The sequence below is a fragment of the Triticum urartu genome, chromosome 5A (assembly GCF_056163025.1).
Source record: "Triticum urartu cultivar PI428250 chromosome 5A, HENAU_Tu73, whole genome shotgun sequence".
NCBI classification, from domain to species: domain Eukaryota; kingdom Viridiplantae; phylum Streptophyta; class Magnoliopsida; order Poales; family Poaceae; genus Triticum; species Triticum urartu.
In genome coordinates, this window is record NC_141877.1 from 641,075,227 (window position 1) to 641,100,572 (window position 25,346).

At 47.2% G+C, this 25,346-nt stretch overlaps 3 protein-coding genes and 1 pseudogene across 3 annotated transcripts; all 4 read left to right on the top strand.

Annotated features, from left to right (window-relative positions):
* The first annotated feature begins 636 nt into the window (after positions 1–636).
* Positions 637–7,237, top strand: LOC125511323 (uncharacterized). The gene is made up of 10 exons (XM_087524746.1): positions 637–880; positions 1,362–1,430; positions 1,523–1,594; positions 1,699–1,773; positions 2,270–2,383; positions 2,505–2,936; positions 3,692–4,939; positions 5,048–5,116; positions 5,868–7,140; positions 7,225–7,237. The coding sequence occupies exons 1-10, from the start codon at positions 745–747 to the stop codon at positions 7,235–7,237; spliced, it is 3,501 nt and encodes a 1,166-aa protein (XP_087380872.1). The 5' UTR covers positions 637–744.
* LOC147973661 (alpha-1,3-arabinosyltransferase XAT3-like) lies at positions 6,995–9,132 on the top strand. Its single transcript, XM_087522187.1, has 3 exons — positions 6,995–7,127; positions 7,225–7,290; positions 7,799–9,132. The coding sequence occupies exons 2-3, from the start codon at positions 7,254–7,256 to the stop codon at positions 8,980–8,982; spliced, it is 1,221 nt and encodes a 406-aa protein (XP_087378313.1). The 5' UTR covers positions 6,995–7,127; positions 7,225–7,253; the 3' UTR covers positions 8,983–9,132.
* A 4,878-nt stretch (positions 9,133–14,010) lies between these two features.
* On the top strand, positions 14,011–16,724 carry LOC125511324 (putative adenylate kinase 1, chloroplastic). The gene is made up of 4 exons (XM_048676669.2): positions 14,011–14,490; positions 15,352–15,492; positions 15,815–16,087; positions 16,286–16,724. The coding sequence occupies exons 1-4, from the start codon at positions 14,173–14,175 to the stop codon at positions 16,427–16,429; spliced, it is 876 nt and encodes a 291-aa protein (XP_048532626.1). The 5' UTR covers positions 14,011–14,172; the 3' UTR covers positions 16,430–16,724.
* An 828-nt stretch (positions 16,725–17,552) lies between these two features.
* LOC147973662 (uncharacterized) lies at positions 17,553–19,672 on the top strand (annotated as a pseudogene).
* Positions 19,673–25,346: the final 5,674 nt, after the last annotated feature.

A 25,346-nucleotide genomic window follows, 5' to 3' on the forward strand; every position in this document is an offset into this window, starting at 1 on the left:
TATCTTTGGTTTAACACTTGTGCTAACCCAAATATAGAAAGTACCAAAATCTGTTTCGGTTAATACCGAATGCCCAATTCAGAATGCAACAAAGCAACCAACCGTAACCACCAGTGTAGAAACACATTAAAAAGACGCTTAACTTCGAAGGACAGCGCGGCAAAGCGTGCTTCATCCTCTAGTTCAGACTAGTCCTAACGAAATTGATGAGCCACGGATGGCTAAAAGTGTCAGAACTTTCGACGGACGGTTTGGTGATCCGCGTTGCTTACTACTATTAGAAAAAAAAAGAACTACAGTACAATTTGGTATAAGGAGAACTACTGTACGACAGAGATATTTTATCGTGGTTTATCACGAGAGCGTAGGAGTGGAATAGACTAGTCGTATGCTTAGTCGGCGAATGGCTGTATATATGCTCGATTAACGCAATGGAGCCATTATTACAGTGCATGGGATCTAATGACACTCCAGGTCGAGGTCAACCCAAAGACTTAAGACACACTCTGGAGTATGAGAAAGCTCGGATTAAACTAAGCTCGCGCATTAAAGCGCGTTCAGAAAGGAGATCACATCACGCTTCACTTGTACTAAATCTTCGGGTTGACCTCGAGTGTCATTAAGTCCCACGCACACATACTATACTAGTAGTAGCTCCGAGGTCAGTGAGGGAGGATCAGTGACCACCATTATTCAGTAGAGAGCTAAGTGCTCAAGCCAGTACAAGAGCAGCCCGGCTGCGAGATGAAAAAGGCCAGGAGGAACGAGAGCGGCAAGAAGCTTGCGAGCAGAGCAGGAGCAAGGGCCATCGTGTGGCTTCTGCTTCCTATCCTCGTCTTCGTCCTGCTCAATGCCGACTACATGCCGCAGGTTCCCCGACGTAAGTCCTCTCGATTATAATCGGAACTCTTTTTCGAGTGTTCATCTGTTTTCTGAGTGTTCATCTGATCTATGTACGCGCGTGCGTTCTTGTTCGATCCATCTTTCCAAGAAGAAGAGTAGTACTGTTGGTCCATAGTAAGCTGTAACAATGATTCAACATACATATTTGTTGCAGCATGAGTATGTATAATTTGACCATGAGCTTGATCATCTTGGATAAAATGCTTAGTTTTTGAATTCACCAAGAATTAAACAACTGTTCAGAGTTGGGCCTACTGATTTTTTTCACATGCATGCACGCCAGCCAATGAATCAAATCAACCCCTCGCTTTGAAGTTGACAAGATCTCGATCCGGATTAACATTTTCGTGATCCTTTTAAGGGCGCGTACCTCTCGAGACATCGGTTTTGTAGTTCGATCTTGACAACTTTACATGTAAAATCTACAGCTGAACATGACTTTCCTCCATGGCTTGCAGTTACAGGGACCAGCGTTACCGAAGCTGCGGAGTATTTTCGACAGTCGACTCACAAGGTTCCGTCTTCAGGTGAGCGGAGTGAAAGAGTATGCACTCAGCTGGATTGTTAACGTGAAATCCATGCAATTAACCTCCCGCTACGTCCTCTTTCGCCATCACAGGTATAGAGGATACAATATGGCAGCAGCAGGAGCGACTACTACATGATGTAGCCAAGTTCAAAGCTGAGCATGGTACTCGATCTTTAACCGAGCTACAGTAGAGAATCTTCAGCTCTCTAAGTAAATCATCGATTGGCGCTAACAACAGTGGTATACGGATCCTTCATTTAATTCAGATTCGGTCGTCGACGCACCACCTTCTCGCGAATCCAGCCACGAGATGGCTGGCAAGGTTGTCGGTGCGAACAGAGGTAATTTTAGTATTTTGCCGACATAGGTAATTAATCACCTTTTATCTGCAGAATAGAGGTTAAGTTAATTAGCCTGTCCAAAAGTCAAGTTTGTCTAAACGCGCAGTGCACCACACATTCTATAATACTCGTTCCGTACCGAATTAATTGAAGTTCGTGTTTGACCATATTTTTAAAAATATCAACATCTACCATGCCCAATTAGTTTCATTATCAAATACATTTTTATACTCTGTATATTTGATGTTATATATTAGCTAGTACATTTTCATGCTATGGACTCTAAGAAATTTGACTTAGAATAGAGCTCAATTGAACTTCAATAATTTGGAATGAAGTACTAGCATTGGCTACAGAATGCTTTATGTTTTGAGGTACCGAGTATATATGGTGTTATAATGAAATACTAGAGCCTAGCTTTAGGAAAGCTGATACTATTAACCATTGTAATCCAGGCAATTTAACTCCGCCACTACGTCCTCTTTCGCCGTCCCAGGTACAGAGAGTGCAATATGGAAGCAGCAGAAGCAGCTACTGCGTGAGGTGGCCGAGCTAAGAGCTGCGCACAAAGAACTACTACTTGAGGTAGCCAAGTTGAGAGCTGCGCATGGTACGCAACAAAACTCATTCTTTAACCGAGCTTGAGAAGCTTCAGTTCTCTAATGAAATCATCGATTGACGCTAACAGTAATAGTATATGCCCTGTGTGGTTGACCCTTCGTTTAATTCAGATTTGGTCGTACGAGCACTACCTTCTCCCGCATCAAGCGACGAGACGGCCGGCGAGGCCGTCGATGCACCACCTTCTCCCCCATCAAGCGGTGAGATGGCCGGCGAGGCTGTCGGTGCACAACCTTCTCCCCTATCAAGCGATGAGACGCCCGGCGAGGCCGTCCAAGGGCAACCTTCTCCCACATCAAGCAACGAGACACCCGGCGAGGCCGTCGAAGCACCACCTTCTCCCACATCAAATGAAGAGACGCTAGGCAAGGCCAACGATGCACCACCTTCTCCCGCATCAAACGACGAGACGCCCGGCGGCACCATGGATGCACAACCTTCTCCCCCATCAAGTGACGAGGCACCCCGCGAGGCCGTCGAAGCACCACCTTCTCCCACATCAAGCGACGAGACCCCCGGCGACGTCGTCAATGCGAAGAGAGGTAATTTCGCCTTTTCTCTGCATAATGGTAGTAAAACTCAAGACTGACTAAATTAAATAGCAAACAAACTAATGCTGCTCCCACCATCCAAATACACAAGGCTTAATACTTTTTTAAGGTTGCCTTTGAGGCTTTGACCATGGGTTAGAACAATAGTATACGATGATGCGTATGTTCAAAAAATATATCATTGAACTATAGTACATGATGTGTATGTTTAAACACGTATATCAAAAAATTCATATGTGGAAGAAGCTCTTTTTATTATGATGTAATTTTTAAATTATACATCTTATATATTATTAATTTTATTAATAATTAAAGACAATCTCGAAAAATGTGTTAGGCCTTTTATATTTGAACAGAGGGAGTAACAGGCACTGTGTTAGTTGTACAGTACCAATATGAAATACTCTCCGGAATAAAATAGAAGTCAGCCACATGGATTTCAGGACGTCAATTTGATTAGTGAAAAATGTGTTGTTCACAAAAAAAAATTAAGATTCAATCATCCAATGAACTTTGTATAAACATATATTTCTTTGGCATATTGTACATGTTTTCATAGTTAAATTGACGACCTATATTCCCATGCCACTCTTATATTCCACCCGAAAAGAGCACTGTATTGTAAGTGCTGCTCGTAAATGAAATAGTCTAACGGCAATTGAGAACTTCCCAATAGTAAGAAAACAAAACTTAAGAGAAGTTTCAAACTAGTGTACTAATTACTAACTCTTGTCTATAAGATACAGATGTGGCAGCACCAAGAAGCAAGTCAACTTGCGATTTCAGCAGTAAACGCATGGACATCTGCGCCATGAAAGGTGATGTCCGTGTGCATGGCAAGGCCGCCACAGTGTACGTGGTCTCAGCGTCCGATGACAGCTACCGGCCTGAGAACGGGATGATGACGATCCACCCGTACCCGCGCAAGTCGGAGACAGAGACGATGCAGACTATCAGAGAGGTGACCATCCGCTGGAACGACCCTCCAGGACTGGATGCGCCACAGTGCACGGTGATGCATGATGTCCCTGCGTTGGTCTTCTCCACCGGCGGCTATCTCAGCAACTTCTTCCACGCCATGACCGATGGCATCATCCCTCTCTTCAATGCTGTGCGGGAGTACAACGGCCATGTCCAGCTCGTGGTCACGGACTACAACCATGAGTGGGTTGACAAGTTCCGAGACATCCTCGCCGCGCTCTCCAACTACCCGGTCATCGACTTCGACGCCGATAGCGAGGTACGTTGCTTCCCGTCGGTGCACGTCGGCACCGAGAGCCATAAGGAGCTAGGGATCACCCCTGCCCTCTCCCGGAAGGGCTACTCTATGACGGACTTCCGGGACTTTCTCCGGTCAGTCTACTCTCTGAAGCGTGAGTGGTCATTCCCTGTAAACCGGGCCTCCGGCGAGAGGCCACGTCTCGCCATGATACTACGGCGCAACTCGAGGACGTTCACAAACGAGGCGGAGGCCATGGCAGCAGCCATGGAGGTCGGCTTCGAGGTGGTGGCGGCAGGGCCGGAGGCCATGAGCGACATGGCCCGGCTCGCGGAGGTGATGAACTCGTGCGACGTGATGGTGGGCGTGCATGGGGCTGGGCTCGCCAACATGGTGTTCCTCCCCCGCAACGCCACGGTGCTGCAGGTCGTCCCGTGGGGCGACCTGAGCTGGGCGTCCTTCAGTGCCTTCGGCGCGCCGACGGCTGACATGGGGCTCCGGTACGTCAAGTACGAGGCGACCGCCGAGGAGACGACGCTCAAGTACGTGTACCCGAGTGACCACGCCGTCTTCACCGACATCCCCTCCATAAGCAGGCAGGGGTACAGTATGACATGGCGGATCTTCCTCAACGGCCAGAACGTCACGCTCGACATCGACCGCTTCAGAGGGGCGCTCCAGCAAATCTACCAGAATACTGTAATGGCCGATCCAGTCGTCGAAGCACTACCTCCTCCCGACGAGATGCCCAGCGAGGTGGTCGACGCGAACAAAGGTAGTTAAATTCAGTGAGCTTTTATCTGCAGTCTGCAGAACATGGAGGTTCGGTTAGCTTGTTCGAAAGTCAATGTCTGACTAATTCGAATATTGTAATCTGTTGCAGATCTGAAAAAGGAGGAAAAGGGGTTGCAAGCCATGAACGGGGGAGTAGATGGTTCTTTGACAAAACCAGGTACGTACAAAAGTATACTGCATATTTAACTGAGAGAATTTCATTTTACTAGCTATTCAGAGAGTCAACACTTAACTCTAAAATCAGCTAGGATTCAACCTAGATCTCTGAAAACCGGCTAGGATTCAACCCTCCCCTCCCTGACCCTTGTTTTGGCTAGTATAGGCCGGGTTTGACCCTGTTGAATGCCCAATCAGCTGACACGTCAAGGCATAGACTAAAATAGGGCAGAAAATATATTTTCACAATATTTTAAATATGTTTGGCCAAAATGACCAAAACTTCCCCAGAATGTTCAGTGTATTATTCTTGTTTATACCACAATATTTCAAAAAATTCTAGTTAATTTTATTTTTTGGAAAAAATATGAGAAAAAATGGGCTGAAATTATAATTTCAGGATATTGGTAAACATGTTAAGAAAAAATATTTGAAACTTCCCAGTAATCATCAATATATTACTATTATTGGTTGTACATTTTTTTGCAAATTTTGATAGTCAATTTTGAATCAGTTTAAGAGTTGTGGATTGAATCATAGACAAACCGAGTAGTTCCCGGCTGTAATGGGGGCTTATTTCTATGGAAGGGGTTGTAGAATAATTGAACTGCGATTGAAATTTTCCCAATAGTGACAAAGGAAAACCTAAAGAGAAGTGTCTAACTAGTACTCATTCTGTAAAGAAATATAAGACAATTTAGATCTATTTCTCCTCAAAAATATAAGTAATAATTGTTGTGTGCATGATGCAGATGTGACAGCACCAAGAAGCAAGTCAAGTTGCGACTTCCGCAATGAACGCATGGACATCTGCACCATGGAAGGCGACGTCCGTATGCACGGCAAAGCCGCCACCGTGTATGTGGTCTCAGCATCCGACGACAGCTATCGGCCAGAGAACGGGGCGTTGATGATCCACCCGTACACACGCAAGTGGGAGCCACAAACCATGCAGACTGTGCGGGAGGTGATCGTCCGCTGGAGCGACCCACCGAGACTAGAAGCGCCACCGTGCACGGTGACACACGATGTCCCCGCAGTGGTCTTCTCCTCCGGCGGCTACCTCGCCAACTTCTTCCACGCCATGACCGACGGCATCATCCCTCTCTTCAACACCGCGCGGGAGTACAACGGCCGCGTCCAGCTCGTGGCCACCGACTACGACCCCAAGTGGATTGGTAAGTTCCGGAATATCCTCGGCGCGCTCTCCAACTACCCGATCATCGACTTCGACGCCGACGATGAGGTGCGTTGCTTCCCGTCGGTGCACGTCGGCACCGAGAGCCATAAGGAGCTAGGGATCATCCCTGCTCTCTCCCGCAAGGGCTACACGATGACGGACTTCCGGGAGTTTCTCCGGTCGGCCTACTCGCTAAAGCGCGAGTGGTCGACCCCCGTAAACCGGGCCTCGGGCGACAGGCCGCGTCTCGTCATGGTGTTGCGGCGCAGGTCGAGGGAGTTCGCGAACGAGGCGGAGGCCATCGCAGCTGCTACGGAGGTTGGCTTCGAGGTGGTCCCTGCGGGGCCGGAGGTCGTGAGCGACATGGCCCAGTTCGCGGAGGTGGTGAACTCGTGCGACGTGATAATGGGCGTGCATGGCGCAGGGCTCACCAACCTGGTGTTCCTCCCGCGTAATGGCACGGTGCTGCAGGTCGTCCCGTGGGGCGACATGAGGTGGGCGTCCTTCAGTGCCTTCGGTGCGCCGACGGCCGACATGGGGCTCCGGTACGTCGAGTACGAGGCGACCGCCGAGGAGACGACGCTCAAGTACGTATACCCGAGGGACCACGCCGTCTTCACCGACCCCCGCTCCATACAGAAGCAGGGGTTCGGTGTGGCTTGGGGGACCTTCTTCAACGGCCAGAACGTCACCCTCGACATCAACCGCTTCAGAGGGGTCTTGCAGCAAATCTACCATGATAGTGTGTTGCCCGATCCTTCGCTTGATTCAGCTCCGGTCGTGGAAGCACCACCTTCTCCTGCATCAAGCGACGTCGTCGATGTGAACAGAGGTAATCAACTGCCGTTTCTCTGCAGAACGGGGCTTCAATTAGCTTGTTCATTCAAAAGTCAAGTCTGACTAAATTGAATTCTGTATTTCTGTTGCAGATCTCGGGAATGAGAAGGGGCTCCAAGCCATGAACGGGGGAGGAGATGGTTCTTTGATAAAATCAGGTACGTACAAAGTATAGTGCATACTCAAGCACTATGTATTTGCATTCATAATTTTGTTGAGGCAACGAGTTTGGCGATATATACTAGAATTTGGTAGCAAACGAACAAATACTAACAGACAAATATATAGATGAAAACTGGTTAAATCTTTGTTATATTTTGTGCCATAATTTTGTCTTCTTTTTGTAGCCTTCCAATAATCATATATTACTTAATAAAAATTTGCACAAACTTAGAGAACATGTGTATGTAGTTGTAGAAAAAAATGATACTTTTTGTAAATTTTAAATATATTTTGATTTTTCTTTTGAACAAGGGACACCCTAGAGCCAGTCCTATAAAACACCGTTCTCGTGTATTAAGGAGCTGCCAATGATGAAATAATCCAACTGCAATTGAAATTTTCCCAAGAGTGACAAAAGAAAACCTAGCGAAGTTTCTGACTAGAACTAATTAAGAATATTGTTCCTCAAAGAAAAAACTAATAACTATTGTGTGCATGATACAGATGCGGCGGCACCAAGAAGCAAGTCAAGTTGCGACTTTCGCAGTGAGCGCATGGACACTTGCGCCATGGAAGGCGACGTCCGTATGCACGGCAAAGCCGCCAGTGTGTATGTGGTCTCAGCTTCCGATGACAGTTACCGACCTGAGAGTGGGACGGTGACGATCCACCCGTACACGCGCAAGTGGGAGCCACGGACTATGCAGACTGTTCGGGAGGTGACCATCCGATGGAGCGCCCCGCCGGGGCCGGATCCGCCAGGGTGCACGGTGACGCACGACGTCCCCGCGGTGATTTTCTCCTCTGGTGGCTACCTCGCCAACTTCTTCCACGCCATGACCGACGGCATCATCCCTCTTTTCAACACTGCGCGGGAGTACGAAGGCCGCGTCCAGCTCGTGGCCACCGACTACGACTCGAAATGGCTTGGCAAGTTCAAGGATATCCTCGCCGCACTCTCCATCTACCCCGTCATTGACTTCGACGCTGACGACGAGGTCCGTTGCTTCCCGTCGGTGCGCGTCGGCACTGAGAGCCATAAAGAACTAGGGATCATCCCAGCTCTGTCCCGCAAGGGCTACACGATGACTGACTTCCGAGACTTTCTCCGGTCAGCCTACTCGTTGAAGCGTGAGTGGGCGACCCCCGTAAACATAACCTCCGGCGGCAGGCCTCGTCTCGTCATGGTGTCGCGGCGCAGGTCGAGGGAGATCGCCAACGAGCCGGAGGCCATCGGAACTGCCACGGAGGTCGGTTTCGAGGTGGTATCCGCGGGGCCGGAGGTCGTGAGCGACATGGCCCGGTTCGCGGAGGTGGTGAACTCATGTGACGTGATATTGGGTGTGCATGGCGCAGGGCTCACCAACCTGGTGTTCCTCCCGCGCAACGGCACGGTGATGCAGATCGTCCCGTGGGGCGACATGAGGTGGGCGTCCTTTAGTGCCTTCGGAGCGCCGACGGCTGACATGGGGCTCCGGTACGTCGAGTACGAGGCCACCGCCGAGGAGACGACCCTCAAGTACATATACCCAAGGAACCACACCGTTTTCACCGACCCCCGCTCCATACAAAGGCAGGGTTTCGGTGTGGCTTGGGAGACTTTCTTCAACGGCCAGAACGTCACCCTCGACATTGACCGCTTCAGAGGGGTGATGCAGCAAATCTACCAGTCTGCTACCATTACATAGCTGGATTACGGCCGATGTTAAGCGCATCAATGTGATTTTTTGTTTTTGCTGCTTCGTTTCTGGAGTACTCTTCAAGTGAAGCTTATCGATAGTCATATCAATCATTTGTAAATTAATCAGCTGAGAGTAAAGCACAAGCTTCATTATGAATGCACATTTTGGGCCAATTCGCCCGTTATATATACAACGCCAGGTATCTCGCCAAAGTCCCTTTCTAGCGATGCCGGTACAGCAGGTCTCTGTGCCTGAGCAGCCCCGAAGATCTCACTTATTCGCTCTATTTACTCTGTTCCTCTAGATTTTACTGTTTTTGCCGCAAAACTGAGCAAGAATTAATCTAGTGGCACAACGGATGAATCAAAGCAAAAGGATCATTGATCCTCTTATCTGTAAAACAAATATCATTTCTACTCCTCCAAATAGTTCAGAACGCAGCAGCAGTTCCGACAGTGATTCAGAGACCAAAGATTTATAATTCTTTGGAAAACTTCTGAGCCAAATCCCAAAACATTGTTTTAGGTTAACAGGCACTGTTCTTAGATTAAAAGCACATTCCAGCAAGCTCCAGATGATCTTAGCCACGAAACACATAAAAAAGTGATCCACGGTTTCATTGTTCCAAATTAGCCGACAAATGGACAGCCGTCAGCTCACCGGAGCCGCGCACTCGCATCCGCGTCGCGCGCGGCAATGATCGTGCGTGAGGGAGGAGATTCCAAATGAAACTAGTATTAAATTTTGTAAAATAACAAGATGCTGCCCACGAATTTGCGCGGGCCACCATCCTAGTTTTGAACAAAGATGCTTCCTTAAATGTTGACTTGGCTCAGAAGGAAGATTCAGTAGAGTTTACTGTTCGAGATGGAGTGCCGTGCTGGTTGATGGAGCAAGATCTTGTGTGTTCGGTGGTGTGCATCTTATCCAAATACAGTGAAGCATAGAACATCTGAACCTGACACTTCTGAATCTGTTAAAAACCATGCGCATCACAAAGAAGAGTATAGACCAAAAGGGTATCTCGATTTCAGACGCTCTTGTATTAGTTTACGGAGGGAATATATCATAATCTAAAAGCAAGCCTTAGCAAGAACAGAACCTGCGCGAGGTGGGATGAGATAGTGACGACGTCCTTGAAAATCGACGCCCTGCGCGAGGAGCTCAAGCGCGTCGACCTTGTCGGCATCAAAGCGGCAGGCGAGGAGCGCCGAGATGGTACCGTCGTCGCGGAGGTGATCGTCCGTTCCCATCTGCCCTAACCAATCACAAGGCCCTTGGCCGTCGCCTCCGGCCGCGACGGCAAGGCTGGGAGGCGCGGATCTTGGCGGCCGCCCTGGCCGCTGGAGAAAAGAGACGAAAGAAATGGTATGACCACCGCGCGCTTTCGGTCTCCGTTTTCTGGTCTGAGCCATCTTCAATAAAATTTGAGCTGGATTTTAAGAGGGCCTGGGCCGGCATCTCTGTGGGCCCATGACCTTTGTGGCTTCCCCTAACAAACACGTACACTGTCCATCCTTTCTTCTTTCCACTTCACCATAGCTTCGCATCTTCTCTCCCCCGAATCACTTCGGAGGAGGGGGGTGTCATCTGTCATAGGGGAAGCTATGCCTTTTAGGAAAATGCCAAAAAGAAGAGGGAAGAAGTGGCGACTCTCAATAGGAAGAGAGGAAATGAGTCGTGATAACTGACAACTTGGCCCTCCTAGAGCATATACAGCCATAACCTGCAAATTTAAGCCCTCAAATGTCAGCGGATGCGCCTTTAAGTTTTGCCATTTGCAATTACAAACCCTATTTCCAAAATCAACTAATATACGCAGCCATGTGCACGTCGATAATTTTGGATGTTGCGGATGTTGGGGCGGCGGGGCTGTAAAAAACACCAAATAGTATATTGCTCATACTAATTTTCACATCTGTATGGGGCTGGTGGGTTTTGGATGTTTCGTCCCACCATGTCGCATGAGGAGTTAATCGACCAGCTTAAATGTCCAAAAGCGATAAACTTCAGTCACCAATGCATCCTTTGTTAAGGAGATGGACTGTCACTATTAATCTTTTATGCTTATCACAGAGAAAATTAATAGTCATGATATATCTTATTCACAAACGGAACATTGATGTTCGCATGGCGCTTTTTAATCACAATGTGTGTGCAAGGGTGTAGGCCGAAACAAAATTCGATGACCAATTTAAAAATCTCTTTGATTGTAGTAGGACTATTAACGTATATGAATGAGATAAACTTGACACTCGATGAACAATCATCAACGTATATGAACAAGATAAACTTGTCACTCGATGAACAATCATCGATTGATGAAATGCAATCTAGTGTCAAGCTACTCGTTCGCACAACAAGAGTTGGTCGACCCATGCAACCAGAGAGAAGATTGTTGTCATCCGCCGGTGTAGCTATTTAAGCCGATCGGCATCCGCCTCGCACGTTGAGGTGGGACTACAATTTAGGTCCCTCCGCCTTGACCAGAAAGGAGTTCCGGGTGGCTGCTAGGGATCCATATCCTCTAACATAGGAATGAAAGTCAGGTAAGCTACCGCATCCTGATTTTCCTTCACTAGATTCCTTTAATTTGCAGCCTAACACAATAATTTAAGAACAATGATTACCTACAGTAAAATGCGAACAACATTAATTTTTTAACAGGGAACATTCTCTGACTTTACTTCTCCATTTTACACATACTTCCTCCGTCACGGTTTAGAAAACGCGCTTGGAAATTCTCTGGAACCTAGGTGGTTATCTATTGGTTGTGAGATGGGCTAAAAAATAGCATTCATACTATGCATGCATATAGAAATAGTATATCAGAGTACTAATTAGCTGCTACAAATAAATGCAATGCGCCTTAAACCTTGTCTATTGTGGAAACGCACGCAAATTTAACTGTGACGGAAGGAATAGATGATTCTCTAGCTCTTTAACTTGCCTTGTGCAGGTCAGAGGATTCGGCCCCGGCTGCTAGTGGGACCGCTATGACCTGGAGTCTGGTCGCATCTGATCGCCCTTATATCGTCCCTATTTTTTAAGGCGATTTAAGGGATGCTGGTCAGCGGCTGTATAGGGACTAAGTGTGAGGTCCAATTGAATTAATTTCTTTGAACGGGGGGATGTTGAAGACCCACTAGATCGACGCAAGCAATAGCATCACTTGCGAAAAATTTCTCAAGAGCAGAATAAAGAGACGTGGCTGGGAGAAGCCATCAGAGGGCATGCTTAAACTGAATTTTGATGTTGGTTTCGATTGTGACAGTGGCACCGAGGCGACAGGTGCGTTTCTACGGGACCATACGAGCTTTTTTGTGGCAACATCATGCAACAACATCTCATTCGTAGAAGATGCGACAACAACAGAAGCACGGGGATTACGAGATGGACTCCTCCTCGCTAATGAAATTGGATGTAACAAAATTTACGCGGAAGGTGGTTGCATGGAAGTTATTGAGATCATGCAGAACGGAGGTTGGTCCGGCTGCGGCAATTTATAAAGAATGCTCGTTTTTAGCTTGTAATTTTATTTCCATAGATTTTTCTCATTGCCCTAGGAAGGCCAATATGGCGCCATATTTGTTGGCTAGAAATTCGGAGGTCTCTAGAACCATTATCTGGAAATCGAAGCTTCCGATTTTTTAGTAGATGTCTTAACAAATGATTTATCGATGTTTGCATATGAAATATAAATGACGCCGATAACGCCCATACGTATACGTATGGGCGTTAAAATGTCTACCCACACGTTTTGTGTGGTGTCTAAAAGGATGTGTGGGCAAAATAAGTAATGCCCACACACCTCTTTTTTTCTCGCGGTCCCTCTCACGCACCTACGTGTGGGCAAAATAGATAACGCCCACACATCCGTATGTCAGGTCTCCTACCTCATGGTCCCGCACGACCCGCGTGACAGTCATCACGCGCCCCGCAGTTACCATGGTACGAACCCTCTTCCATGTTCGTTTAACTGCAGTTGCCATGTCGGACAACTACATTTGCCATGGTTGCTTAACTGCAGTTGCCATCTCAGGTCAAATGCCAGATGCCATTTTTGGACAACTGCAGCTGTTGCCATGTATGGTCTAGTTTACTATAGTTGCCATGATTTGAAAATTTTAGGGGTTGCCACCTACTAACACTAGGCAGTTGCCATGTATGGTCTGATTTACTACAGTTGCCATGATTTGAAAACTTTAGGAGTTGCCACCTACTAACACTAGGTAATTAGGTAGTCGCCGTGTAGTGCTACAAAGAGACATGTCAAAATAACATGTTCGGGTAAAAAGAGAGAGTTGTCATCTGCTTACAAGCACACTAGGGCAATTGCCATGTACCCTATAAAACACATGACAACTGACATGTTCGGGTAAAAAGAGAGTTGTCATCTTCTTACAAACACACCAGGGCAGTTGCCATGTATCCTGCAAAACACATATCAACTGGCAGCTTTGAGTGTAGGAGAGGAGACGGGCGTGTGGGCGAACTGATAAATGTCCACACACCAGCCCCTGTGCATGAGTGAAAACTGACGTGTGGGCGAACTGCTAAATGCCCACACATCGGTCCCTTCGTGTGCTGAAAACGGACGTGTCGGCGACCAGATAAATGCGCACACACCAGCCTAATCCTACGTGGCACCACAAACATAGCAAGACTTGTGCAACCACAAATGAACGTGGATCCACGCGTATGGGCGAGATACAAACGCCTGTCCACATGTGTGGGTGTTAGTTTTTTCGAATATAAACCACCATGATGGCCAATTTCCTTAAAAGAAAAGACGTTTAGGGAGGAAATAGGGTCCGGCAGATGCTGAGAACGGATATTCTCCGGCATCCAGATTCGCATCGACACAAACATCCAGATTCAAATCGGACGGTGAAACCGTACAACACTACTGCGATGTTCGGCCCGAACAGCTTTAACCTCGCGCATGCACCTAGTCCAGAGGACCACGGAGAACGACAGGTAGGGCCGTTACACGCGTTGGCACTGGACCCGCGCCACGCCCCCCTCGCCTCAGCCCGGCATCGTCTTCTCCTCCCAGCCCCCCTCTCCATCCCCGTCGCATCTGTGCTCGCGAAGCCGCCGCGCGCGCGTACAAATACCCGGCGGAGGAAGCGGCGAGGGGCCACCGAACCCTAAAACCCCGCGCCTCCATCTCCGCCACGCGCCAGCCTCGCCATGGCGGCCGTACAGCGCCTGCTCCGCGCCGCGGCGTCGTCCTCCTCCTCCTCCGTCGCGGCAGGCAGGAGGCGCATGGCGACGTCGCTGGCGCCCGAGCAGACGCCCGCGGCGGCGCCGGCCTTCCCGTTCGCGGGGGCCGAGAGGAGGCGCCGACCGGCGCACGAGAGGAACGTGCAGTGGGTCTTCCTGGGCTGCCCCGGCGTCGGCAAGGGCACCTACGCCAGCCGCCTCTCCCGCCTCCTCGGCGTGCCCCACATCGCCACCGGCGACCTCGTCCGCGACGAGCTCGCCTCCACCGGCCCGGACGCCGTGCAGGTGAGTGCACCTTCCCCCATTCCCCTCTCCGCCGATTTCCAGATCCCGATCTGGATCTGTGAATTGGGATTCGCGGCTCGTTTCTGCTAAGGTGTATATATCACAGATCAGTAGAGATGTGCCTAATTGTGGTGTCTGGCCTTGCCCTATGTGATTCGCGATTATTTTTTACCTGTGAAGTAGGTCAAGATTATAATTCTGTACTGAACATTCAGAATTAACCGTCAGGATCTTGTCGGGGACTGCTTGAACTTGAGTCGGATATGATATGCCATTTGAACTCAGTGTGCTATTGCGATCCATTTCGCCTCCATTGCAGACCTGAGATCATAATTTGGTGGAAATTTTGCATCTTCTATAGACTATAGATGTAGATTGATAACGAAAATGCTAAGCAATAGTAATATTGTTTTTGAATTCATAAACACCAACAGTCTAGTTATTACTATCTTTAAATCCTAGGATGGTGTTTCAGGGGATGATTTTGCCTTTGGCTATTTTATTCCAATTGCCAATTGGAAAAGTGTTGCGGGCTATTCATCACTTAAAAACGTTCTAATACATCCAATTGGGAAAGCATAGCAGGCTATTCACTAGAACTTTTTCTAATACTTCCAATCCTGAATAGACAGGAAGAGTAAACATATACTTATCCTATTGCTTCCCCCAGGGTCTATTGCTAAGGTGGTTATATGTATGATTCTAATTTAATCGATGGCAATGATGCATGCATCAGAAGGCCATTTTTTTTACTGTGTCTTGACATGGGTGCTGCATCATCGTGCTATATTAGCTTTGCTCTTTATCTGATTATCCTTTTTCTTTCGTTTGGAAATGACATGGTTGGTTTTTCTTCTGCAGCTTAAGGAAATTGTTAATCAAGGAAAGCTGGTTTCTGATGAAATTATCATCAATCTTTTATCTAAACGGCTGAAGAAAGGAGAAGAGAAGGGTGAATCAGGATTTATTCTTGATGGTTTTCCACGCACCGTAAACCAAGCGGTGAGGATTTTTTTACATATCATGAGCCATTTCTGCTTTGTTTATTCCTTATGATAGGAAAAACTTGGTGATTGAATTCCATCAATTTCAGTTAATTGTTTTCTTGCTAATTTGATTTGCAGAAGTGCAATGCGATATATATCTAAAAATCTTTATTTAGAGGTGTGATTGCATGAGTACTTTCTGCTTAGCTTGCTAATATGTAACACTTTGATTAGCTGGCTGTGTCAAGCAAAAACTGCAATCAGATACTCTTTGATGGTTGTTTACTTAATCATGATGTTCCAAACTAATAATGTTTTCTTCCATATACTTTGCTCAGGAAATTCTTGACGGAGTTACAGACATTGATATGGTGGTTAATCTGAAGTTGAGAGAAGATATCATAGTACAGAAGTGCCTTGGTAGACGTATTTGTAGCCAGTGTGGTAAGAACTTCAATTTGGCCTGCATTGATGTCAAGGCTGAAAATGGGCTACCACCGATCTACATGTCACCATTGTTACCCCCCAATAACTGCATGTCAAAGCTTCTTACTCGAGACGACGACACCGAAGAGGTTGTGAGAAATCGCCTGCGGATCTACAATAAAATGGTATTGCACTCTGCATTTTCGCACTCGCTACATAATTCCTTGCCTTTTACTCCAGCTAGTTAAATTCAGTTCCTAAAGCATGCAGTTCTTGCACTCTGTTAGTGTGCCGAGCATCATCAGTAGCGCTACAATGCTTTTGATCGCATACTTGATGGAACTAGTAATCACAATTAGCATTTGTCTTCCTGGCATTTTCAGAGTCAACCTGTGGAGGATTTCTACCAGAAGCAGGGGAAGGTTCTCGAGTTCGATTTACCCGGAGGAATCCCCGAGTCTTGGCCAAAGCTGCTTGACGTTCTGAATCTCGAGGACCAGCAGGAGATGAAGTTGGCCGCGGCGTAAGTCCTGCCCGTGGGAAATACCTTACATAGTCCAAAGCATACCTTACATTTTTTTCAATAATGGGAAAAAAGATAAAACTCTTGTTTCCATAGATATGTGTGCCTTTGTGAGAGTAATTTTTGACCAGTAGTGAGCTATTTATTCTCGCCGGTGTTTTCGCGAGCCGGTGCTATGTAACGATCATAACGATATTTTGATCTTGACTTATTTGAGTGAGCGGGTTGTGGTGCGTAAGGACACCATGTAATGTTGATTCAAAGATGAAGAGTGATAGACTGTCATCTGTACTTTTTTACATTCTGATTCTTATGGTAAGCTTGTCGTGTCGGGTGATTAGGATAGCGGAGCATGTTATGCTAGTTCCTGTTTTCAGTTTCATTCGATTCAAAATTTCAAATGACACATGTTTGATCTGTGAAGAAAGATGATGGAAGTTCCTATGCGCTAAACGCAGCGCAGATTTTTGGCGTGGGGCAGCCCCATGGATACGTACCCGCCGCCCATCTTCGTGGTTTGTTCCAGTTTGGCTGTCGTTGTTTGCCCGCTGCTGTCGGCCCAGACCGTCATCTTTCCTGTCCTTCAACGAGATGAGCAGCATAGCCTCATAGGTTTGGACCTGAAGCGAAATTACCAGCACATGTATTGAGGGGCGAAGCTATGCTGCAGGGGGCATTTCTTCACATATTTGCTTCGGTACACCCCCCTTTAAAAAGTTTACAATTTCAAGGTAAATGGACAGTGGAGATTACACCTTTACCAAAATGGTATTTTGGTACTTGCGGAAAACATCTGAAAAAGCCCGATCACCCCTTAAATCATGTTTGATTGATCTGTGTAACCCAGCGCTGATCAACAGCTATGGCTGCAATTGAGTTCGAGTGAGTTGGATTAGGCTCTGCTCTTAATTTATATTAAAATTCGAGCGAGCTCAAACCGAGTGAAGCTCATGGTCAGTAGAAAATGGCTCATACTCAGCTTGTAACAATCTAAAGTCGATATCGAGCATGATGAGATGGAGCGGGGCGTGCTGCTGTGCGAGCCGAATCCTATCTCCGGCCGGCCGACGCGTCCACTTCTTCGGCCAGCGACGAGTTGGCGGCTGCACTCAAGTCAGGGGCCTTTGATGCCGCCACTCGAGTCCTGCGGGCTGCCGTTCGCGCTGGCGTTGTGGAGCGCCTTCACGAGGTGGCCGTGCGGCCATGCCTCCGTCGAGCGTCTGTACGAGGTCGAGTCAGGAGGACCGGAGGAGCCGCCGATGGCAGCTGCCTAGGGTCAGGATTGGCGGCCGGCGGTGCTTCTTTGCTGGCTCGAATGAGGACAGAGTAGCGGATTCACGTCTGCCTGGACGTTGGGAGTAGTTGGGCCGGTCCTAAACGAAGAATATCAGTACTCCCTCCTTCCATTTATATAGGGCCTAATGCATTTTTCGAGACTAATTTTGATCAAATGTTAGAGCAATAATATATGACATGCAACTTACACAAAGCACATCATCAAATTCGTATGTGAAAGGAGCTTTCTATGATATAATTTTCACATTATGCATGTCATGTAGTATTAATTTTATTAATAGTCAAAGACGGTCTTGAAAAACGCATTAGGCTCTATATAGATGGAAGGAGGGAGTAGTAAAAAAGAAATCGTTTTTTTTTCGCGAGCAGAAACCGTTTTTTTCTAGAAGGCAGGCTTCAGCCCATTGGACCTGCCACTGGATACATAGTATTATTCTAATAAAAACATGTTAATATAAATTATTTAAAAGTACTTTCACTTGTTCTCACTCAGCTATTTCTCAAAAAAAAAACTTGTTCTCACTCAGCTAAAGTCCAGAGCTTTTTTGCATGGGAAGACTAATATACTTGATAGCAAGACGTCGTCAATGAACAGATAATAGAAGAAATCGGCTCTCAAACTTTGACAAAAGATAACACGGTATTTATCACATGGCTTACCGCGTATCATATCGAGTCTGAAATATTCTTCACGTTTTAATGAATGTCGTGTTTTATAGTAGATAAAATTGAGAAATCATAGAGAACACACATTACCTCTGTCCGAAATTACTTGTAGCAGGGATGTAAATGTATTTTAGTTCCAGATCCATTTCTATTAATTTTCGCGACAAGTAATCCGGGAAGAAAGGGGTATATGATAATAAATTATAGTATTTCCTTTTAATATATTAATATCACGAGGATACCAATTACACCCAATCTCTGCGCAAACAAGATATCAAAAAATATAAGGATGCACACAACCAAGAACAAAAATAAAAAAAGAGAAAAATATATTAAGAAAAAACCCATCGCAGTGATTAAACGCTCACAACAGCAACACTGTAACCACCACCAAAGGCAACACCCGGACGCCAGAAGAGGTTCTTCAAAAGCGATACTTCCAAGAAGAGAAAAATGCACAAATCATCGTCGTCCGATCAAAAATCTTGAGTTTTCACACCGTAGAGAGTCTGAGATCCCAAAAAATCAAGTGAGCCCGCGTTCAAGATCAACTCATTTTTCTATGGAGCTGCATAAACTAATGCTTAGAGCATCTCCAACAGCCGCGCTAAACTAGCGCCGCGCCGCAAATTAGGCCGTTTTAGCGCGCGCGCAACGCGGCGGGTCGCTCCAGCGGGCGCGCAAAAACGGCGCACGCGCTATAACGGGTTGGGCGCGCGGTTGAAAACACTTACTCGCGCGGCGTATTTCGGGCGCCAGCTACAGCGCGCGGCACACTCGAGCGCTCGCGCCGCACTCTCTCCTCTGCTCGTCCTACGCCCCGCGCGCGCCGGCGCCGGCGCCCTGCCACCCACCCATGGACGCGCACACCGGCGCCCCGCTCACCCCGCTGTACAGCCGCGACCCCCCCGCCGCCGCCGCCGCCGGAAACCCTAGCGCGGGAAGCGCTGGCGTCGCCACCGCCGGAGCTCCGCCGAGAGTCGGCCTCGCGTGCAGCCTCTTCTTGCCGCCGCGGATGACCACGGCGCCGGGTGGCGTCGCGCCGGCGCCGTCCCGTGCCGCCGCCGCACCGTCGAAGAAGGTCCCCAATGCGGCGCGGACGAAGAAGGGCAAAACATCCGGGAAGAAAAACAAGGCGGTGGACGGTTCCGGCACCACGAAGGCGAGGGGAAAGAAGCTTGCAGGGCGTTCGACGGCCGCGGCGGCTACCGAAGCGCCGGCGAGCTCACTCGTTGAGCCGGCCGCCGACGCGCACCACGTGTTCGACGAAATGCCCCCAAGGTGAAAAAATTTCCAACTTTTCTTTTCTTCTTATTTTTTCAATGCATCATCATCACATATAGATAGCTTATTTGCATTGTTCAAAAACTTTATAGTCTCAACGATGATGCATACATGTTCACTATGGGTGTTGGGTCCAACAATTCGCATTGGTCTCAAACCAATGACATCTATTTCGAAGACCATGAGTTTGAGGTGGACGAGGAGGGTGAGGGAATTGTCGAGGCGCCGAAAGGAAGAGCGGGCAATTACTCAACCAACGATGACAAGTTACTATGCCATACTTATTTGCAAGTGTTGAGGGATCCATCCATTGGAGGTGATCAAAGTAGAGACGCGTATTGGGGGCGAATGAAAGAACACTTTGATGCTCACAACTTGAGTGGAATTGACCGCTCCGAGAGATCACTTCGGTCCCGATGGTCGACAATCAACTCGGATTGTCAAAAGTGGGCGGCCGTACAAAAGGCAGTTGACAAGATTAACCCAAGTGGCACAAATGAGGATGATCGAGTAAGTGGCATCTCATATATGTTCATCATACTTGTTTTTGGTGACCGAAGTGCTAACTTGTTTTGTTTTTCTTGTAGTACAACATTGCACAAAACTTGTTCAAAGAAGAGACAAGGACAACCAAGAAGGGGAAGATCAAGAAAGGCAGGGTCTTTACCTTGCCTCATTGCTATGAAGTGTTAAAGGATGATGAGAAATGGAAGAAGCGTGATGGTTTGGAGGATTTGCATTTGAGCAACAAACGAAAGCGAGCAATTGAGATGAATGATGATGATGAGGAGGATGATGCATCAAGTGACGACGGCAAGAGAAGCCCCACACCCAACTCGGTTTCATACTCGAAGCCAAAACGACCGGATGGGTGCAAGAAAGACAAAACCGAAAAGAAGAAGAGGAAAGGAGATGATGAGCTAAAAAATGCTATGGAAGCTATTGTGAAGGCAAGGGTCGAAGCCAATGAGGTGAGGAAAATGGCAAGGAACCAAGATGCCGTGGCCGAGGAGAGGAGGTTGGCGGCCGAGGAGAGAAGGGTGGCGGCCGGGGAGAGAAAGGTGGCTTTGGAGGAGAGGAAAGTGAGCAACGAGGAGCGAGCTAAGTTGTTGGAATGGGAGAAGCACTTGTTCTTCTTGGACACATCTAACCTCAATGCGGCGCAAAAAGAGTATGTCAATCTTGCCCAACAAGAAGTCTTGATCCAAAAAAGAGCCTTGGTTCGTGCAATGGGTGGCGGTGGCCTTGGCGCCATGGGTGCGGTGGCTTCGGCGCCATGGGTGGTGGTGGCCTCGGCGCCATGGGAGGCATGGGTGGCTTCGGAGCCATGGGAGGCATGGGTGCACCTCCGGCCGCCATGGGAGGCATGGGTGCACCTCCGGCCGCCATGGGAGGCATGGGTGGCTTTGGAGCATCCTCCGACGCTATGGCCGCCGTGGGAGGCATGAGTTTTGCTTCTCTCATGGGAGGCATGGGTGCACCTCTGGCCGCCATGGGTGCAATGTCTTTCGATGTGCCTTCTCACACACATTGCCATGAAGATGCCGTTGAAGATCTTGCCAACACCGTCGGAGCTTCACATGATGCGGTGCGTGATGCGGTGCGTGATGAGGAGAGGGAGGAAGATTCATCTTCGAAGGCGGAAGAGTGACGAAGACGAGGAAGATGAAGATTGATGTGTCTTTCATGTCTTGAACTTTAGTTTGCATTTGAATTTGGTTGGATGAACTTGTGGGCATGATTTTGAATTTATGGGCATGAATTTTTATTCATCAACTTGTTTGTGTCAAATTTCACATGTTCATTTTTGTCCAAAATATCATATATGCAAAATGTCCGACGATTCACGCATACTGTATTTTTGCGCTCTGCTGGAGCGGCGCGCGCGTGCTGCATTATAGCGCGGCTGTTGGAGCCAGCGCAGGCGGGCGCGTAAAACCAGCTGCAGCGCGTGCGATAAACAGGTTTTTTACGCGCGGCGCTTAGCGCGGCTGTTGGAGATGTTCTTAGTTTTTTCGAGTCGAGCCAAGAAAACAGGTTTGATCTCGAGTGGCTTTCTTACAGGCCTAGTGACAGCTTGCCCGTATCATCGTGGACGTCATCCACGAGGACTGTGGTGTCGCCACGTACTCCGCGTTCGTCGTTGGTGCGGACTCTCCACGTATTGTGCTGCGAGCCCCAGGATGCCCGTCTGCATCGACTGCCTAGCCGGCCGCGCCAAGGGCTCCTTGGGCGGCCGGGATCTGTCTGCGTTGGCTGCCGCCGTCGGGGACGCGCGCAACGTACCTGCAGCCCTCCGCCATGGCGCGCGTGACGCGTGAGCTCTCCTACCTACGTTGGGGACACTGCTACCGGTGCACGCGGCCGGGTCGCCTGGGACGTCGGTGTTGGGGGTAACTTCGAAAATAGTGGACGTGTTTGCCATTACTTTCAGGAAGTCTCGGGAAGTTTCAGGCCACGGAATGGCGCGCAATCAAGCCACGTCGCTGGAATGGCAGCCACACGACTCACTCCTATTTGCTGTCCTACCGCGCCGGTGGGCACACAGCCGGCTAACTGCTGGTGCAGTGCTGCCACACATTGCTGTCGATCATAGGATTGGCGAACGCGCGAGGTGCCCGGCCACTCGTAAGACATAGGTTCTGTTTGAATTCATTCTGTTTGAATTCATAGGTTAGAGTTAGTTCAAGTTAGCTAGGGCTTAAATAGTCCTAAAATATCTAAACACGAGGGTTAGATTGGAGCTAATTGCATCTGGTTCATTAAAAAAAAATTATCTCACCCAAGAGGTGCTAATTGGAGTTAGTTCTTATGGGGCCCACTGAAAAAAATTCACTTTTCTCTCTCTATCCCGTCAGCCAAGAGTTGCTAATTGGAGCTAGTTCTCATGGGGCCCATTGAAAAATCATTTTTCTCTGTCAATCAAGTGCATTTATTGTCAATCTAACCCTGTCACCCAAACACCTCTTTAGCTAGAATTAATTTAGGGTTAGTCATGAGTTAGAAACTAACACTAACATCTACTCCCTCCGTTTCTAAATACTTGTCTTTCTAGGCATTTCAACAAGTGACTATATACGGAGCAAAATGAGTGAATCTACACTCTAAAATATGTCTACATACATTCGTATGTAGTAGTCATTTGAAATGTCTAGAAAGACAAATATTTAGGAACGGAGAGAGTATAAGTTAGAATATCCAAACAGGGTCATAGTTGCTGTGACAGGTACATGCATGGTCGGTCACTCACTCACTCTGTCAGGCTGACACAATAAAATGCTGCATGCTAGCTGATATATATGTGTGTGGCTTTTCGCGAACCATACATGTTTCAACTACGGCCTCTCACTAACTACTTAGTTTTCATCTTATTCTCTTCCTTTTAAAAGAAGATTTTCCTTCCGACAAGTCACAAGGAACCACTTCGTATGATGTTGAAAGCCAATTGATGATTTCCATTGCCGTCAGACGAATTTCGGCATAACCATGGATTCGGTGGTTTTGCGCTTTGCGATGATACCGGTTGTTTTTAAAATATACCATTGTCTCTTTCTGGTATCACGAAACTCTCGATCTATTCATAATCAAACATGACATTAGAAAGAACACCAAAGGTAAAAAAAATTACAACCAAGTCCATGGACCACGTAATGATGACTACAAGCGCCAAAGGCACGACGTCGTCAAGTCGGGCAAACTTTGTTGCAGTAGACAACCAAAAACTCATCGTGCATGCCAAGGGCCCACAAAACCAACACACTAGAGTAGCAAACATTGCGGTTGAAGAGAGTCATAGATCAACTTGTAAACACACTTGCGAAGACTAGATCCAAATGGATCCAGCGAAGATCAGCACTGACCGAATCCCATGAGATCTGACAGAGACACACCTTCACACGCCTTTCAACTATACTAGACACACCATCAAGACGGGGCGATCGAACGTGAGAGACATTATTCCTACCGAGGGCCATAGTCACCAGCACACAACCCCAACCAAGACTTCGAAGCTAACAAAAACGAGAGCGGCATCTACTTGCTCTCTCGTAAGAGTGGTTGGGTAACCTCCAAGTGTAAGGGTGATGTAATCTAGCAATAAATATTTCCCTCGATTGAGAACTAAGGTTTATCGAGCCAGAAGAAGCTCTCCCAGCAAACAATGTCACTAGTACGTGTGCACTCAACACAAAACAAACTTGTTCTCAACGCGTCAAAAAGGTTGTCAAGCTTCTTCTCCTGCTAGTTACAATTAAATTGCACAGGATAATGATAGTTGATAGAATGGTAAAACGGTACAACAAAGAATAGTAATTGTAACAAAAAAAATCAGTAATGGAGAATAAACCCAAGGGGCCATAGGTTCACTAGTGACATCTCTCTCAAGCATACAAGTGTGGTGTGGTGAACAAATTACAGTTGGACAGTGATTAAATTATATTTTTTTATATTTATGACTAGGATCATTTATGGTATAATTTCATATAGACATTACGTCTGTGATAAGTAGACCATTATCAAACTGCATCTACTACTAATACTCCATTCTAAGACCGCTATCCAACATGCATATCAAAGTATTAAGTTTACAAAAAATAAAACATTGCCATAAGCATGACGACATAATGTAGACAGTAAAATGTCAATCAATATGACGAGAAACCATCAGTTTATCCTTAGTGGCAACAATACAACACATGTCTTGTCTTTCTCTCTGTCTCTGGGATATAGATCACCACAAGATTAAAACCCACTATAATGCACAACTCCCTCTGGAGAAAAACCCATCAAACTTGGGCAAGAAGATAGATAGATCGGAGAGCATACAAATCTATTCAGTTATACGGAAATAAAACCCAAAAGATTCAATTGAAATCAATGAACAATCTGATCATAAAGTGACAATACATCATATCCCAACAAACACACCACCAATTATATCAAATTTATCCCAATAATGTGAGGCAGCTCACACAAACAAGAGAGAGAGAGAGAGAGAGAGAGAGAGAGAGAGAGAGAATCATCCAACTACTTCTATGGACCCTAAGGTTCTAAGGGAACTACTAACACATGGTCATGGAGGCAGCAAGGTTGGTGAAAAAGCCTCTGGTAATGGATTTCCCCTGCGGTAGAGTGCCGAAACGGCCTCCAGATTGGATCTTCTCATAACAGAAACTTGCAGCGGCTGAAATATTCGGAGAAAATTGGCTCTAAGGGTCTTGGGAATTATGGAATTTATAGGTGGAGGAATGGGCATAAGGCGGTGATCATGGGGCCCACGTGGCCATGGGATGCGCCTTAGGGCCTAGGCACGCCACCAAACCGAGTGGAGGCCCTGGGTCCATTGGCCCCTCTCTGCTGCTTTCTAGAACCTTTTCTGCCTAGAAAAAATGTATTAAATTGTTAGATTTTCTTTTTTTTTATCTCGGCAATATCGATTTTCTGTAAAATAAAAAAAATGCATGAAACAACAATGGACACCGAGCACTAACTTAATAGGTTAGTTCAGAAAATAATATAAATGCTATAAAAAGTATGCGAAAGTGATAATATAATAGTACGAAACAATAAAAAACTATATATATGTTTGAGACGTATCAACATCCCCAAGGTTAATCCATGCCCCCCCCCCCTCCCCCCCCCCCCCCCCCCCCCGCGCGCGCGCGGGGAAAAAAGGT